The sequence below is a fragment of the Branchiostoma floridae genome, chromosome 1 (assembly GCF_000003815.2).
Source record: "Branchiostoma floridae strain S238N-H82 chromosome 1, Bfl_VNyyK, whole genome shotgun sequence".
Taxonomy (NCBI): Eukaryota; Metazoa; Chordata; class Leptocardii; order Amphioxiformes; family Branchiostomatidae; genus Branchiostoma; species Branchiostoma floridae.
The window spans coordinates 8033690-8036835 of record NC_049979.1 but is presented as its reverse complement, the minus strand read 5'-3'; the positions used below and the strand labels follow the sequence as shown (position 1 = coordinate 8036835).

At 43.3% G+C, this 3146-nt stretch overlaps 1 protein-coding gene across 1 annotated transcript in view; it reads left to right on the top strand.

Moving 5' to 3' along the window:
• The window catches only part of LOC118425660 (L-2-hydroxyglutarate dehydrogenase, mitochondrial-like), a 7853-nt gene that overhangs the window by 383 nt on the left and 4324 nt on the right, over nucleotides 1-3146 (top strand). Inside the window, exons 2-4 of the mRNA XM_035834646.1 lie at nucleotides 1798-1949; nucleotides 2433-2564; nucleotides 2989-3138. Coding sequence (XP_035690539.1) covers nucleotides 1798-1949; nucleotides 2433-2564; nucleotides 2989-3138 — 434 coding nt within the window. The remainder of the gene's footprint in view (nucleotides 1-1797; nucleotides 1950-2432; nucleotides 2565-2988; nucleotides 3139-3146) is intronic.

Below are 3146 nucleotides of genomic sequence, written 5' to 3'. Positions count from 1 at the left end.
AGTTATCAGCTATTAGTAATCACCAGTTGTATTTTGCCAGCCAGTAGGTACCCTAATTATGAGTAACGGGAGGGGGCCATACTTCGACACCCGTTCTAAGTGCGGATGCGCATGGCTTTTGTCAATGTACATTTTACAGTGAACTCATCAAAAACAAGTTAAGATCTTGTATACATCCATATAACTGTTATTGAAGCTGTACAGATATATATTTCATTTAACAGTAGCGTTCCGCACTGTACTTTGACAGCGCACGAAACTTATGGCAGGTTTTCGGCTTGCGTCCTAGCAGAACGTTCCAACACAAAAAAGGGGTCCAAACTCCGACATAGTAACAACCAGACCATCGCCGTGCATTTTTAAACAACCTATGCAAATAGAATAGCACTAAAAGTCTTCATTATAATTTTTTTGTACCATATATGGGTCATATTTTGTATTACGCGACTTACTCAAATACGGTGTGTTAAAACGTTTACCTCTCACGGTGAGACCAACTTGCCGCAAAACGGCAGCGCATTGTTACGTTGTACTGTGATGGCATTTTCGCTTTTCGGCTTCCTTGGTCGCCTTTTCATCCTGTCTTTTGGCAGCAGCAATGGCTACAGGATTTTTTAGTCGGTAGGGATCGATTTTTCTTTAATGTTTGTCGCTCGACGGACGGGTTGACTGAGTTCATCGTGTTGAGCATCGCTCGCCCGCCTTCGTGCGTGATAGTAAAATGGCGGGGCCCCGACTGCGTGAACATTGTGGCATCATTTTAGCTCCGTTTATCCAACCCAGTTAAAGGCAGAACAGAACACAGGTATTATTTTTCGGAAGGCTAATAAACATCATGTGTGGTGGTATTTTTTCACATGTCGTATTTTGCGAAGAATAATTCAAGAGTTTCCCGGGCCATGGTCTCGATACGTTCGCTCGTCAACTTGCACGGAAGGCGTCAAACTTGAGCAAGTTTTTCAATCGTTATCTGTGGGACTTGCTAACTTCGACACATACCCCGTCTTTGTAGTTATTTACAACAAGGTTTAGTCTACAGCTAGTGTACTTCTCATGTGCAGGCATCTATGCATTTCTCCGCAACAATGATTTTTAAAACCTGTCGAAATTTGGACCCCTGTCGAAGTATGGCCCCCTCCCGTTAATGAGGCTGTTTAACGTGGTCGAGGCACCTCCTCGAGCACGGGACCCCCGTTTTACGTCCCTCCCGGAAGTACGATTTCGTGGAAAGTTTTGTGAGGCTACAGCAATCCGGTCGTCCTTGGTTGGGGGTCTCCCATCCAAGAGCTGTCTGGACCGCGCGTTGCTTAACTTCCGAGATCGAGGGATCGGGTGTACCTAGGCGCCACGCGGCCGTAGCTATTTCACAAAATATGCAGATATTTTCAGTAATGGATCAGTAGCAGACCATTAGTTATGTCAGCTGGATTCAGACAGCCGGATACACAAGGATCAGCACTAGGTGTAACATTAGATAAAAAACATTGTCTTGGCATATGTTGCATTCAAAATGAAGTTATGATTATTGTCAATACTATTGATGGATCTGCATTGTTGGGTCAGCCAACAAACATTGTTCCAATGAACCAACAGTAAACAACCATAAGAAATCAGTAATAAGAACTAAGAAGCCATAAGTACTTGTCAGTAATATTACAGAAGACTCAAGAGGCAGTAGTCCTTATTTACTGAAATGTTACTGAAATATAGCTGTCAGTAACTGTTTAGTTACTGACAGTCACATTTCAGTACTGTTAGTTTTCTCAGGGAAGACATAATGAAATCTTCTGTCCACAGCATCTCATCAGAGTGGGCACAACAGTGGAGTGATCCACAGCGGCATCTACTACACACCCGGCTCCCTGAAGGCACGGCTGTGTGTGGAGGGGCTGGACCTGGCCTACAAGTACTGCGATGAAAACAACATTCCATACAAGAAGACAGGAAAGGTTGGTTATCTTGAGCCAAGTACAATGCACATGTTGTCAGAAGCCATAATTTTGGTCTGAACTGTCATCATTCAACACAGTACAAAAGTTACTAAAGCAACTGGATAGGTTTTATACTCAGTATTAGACGTTTCAGATAGCATCCTTTTTCTTTTGTCAATTACTGGATATCTGTATGAATAACTTTAATTCTTGTTACCTAACTTTCATTGTGTGTTGTGTAGTTTCTAAGAACACAAAATACCAAGTGTAACATAGCTACACCATGCTATAAGTATAAGCTGGATGACCTCAATGGAGCTAAAGATGATCAGGAGAAAGAATTGAAGGGAATATACATTGATGATGAATATACATTGTACATGTTCAGGATAAGAAAATGGCAATACATAGTTCTGTCTCGTTGTTACTAAACTAGCATACAAAACAAAGATGTGACATCATTTACCACTGTAAGAGCTGACCATTTTTTTGCCCTTCCAGCTGATAGTAGCGGTGGATCAGGAGGAGGTGCCCAGGCTGGAGAAGCTGTATGAACGAGGGCAGCAGAACGGTGTGAAGGGACTCCGCATCATCGGGGCACAGGAGATCAGGGAGATGGAGCCTCACTGTCGGGTGGGTCTGCATTTGTGCAAGCATACCCATCTGTTGTATCCTATGCACTGCTGCTGGATCTCATGAATTAAGATTGGATCTCACAAATTCTTTGAAACTTTTGCACCCTTTCAAACCTTCTGCGAAGGGAGACCTGGTGCATCCCTGTCTTGTATTCAGCTAAGAAAGGGCATTCCACCCTGTAAGGGGCGGTATAACCCCAACAGTGCTGTAATACACCGTATGACTATGACTGACTGACTGCTAAGGGTCACACTAGCTATCCATGCACAAAACTTGTATGGCTTATAGCAGAAATTGTCAGGAAGAAAAATGGAATACAAACAACTGTTGGATACATTGAGAAAGTGAAGCTTAGCTTACCATGCATGATTCACAGAGATGTGTTACAAAGCTGTTGTTCTTTTGCAACTTTGTATTCCAGGGGGTAAAAGCTCTGGACTCCCCTAACACTGGAATAGTGGACTGGGGTGTGGTGGCAAGGTCATACGGCAGGAACTTTCAGCAGAGTGGGGGGCAGGTTTTTACTGAGTTTGAGGTAACAGACTTCAAAATTACATCGATGGATAGTCCGGTCATGAG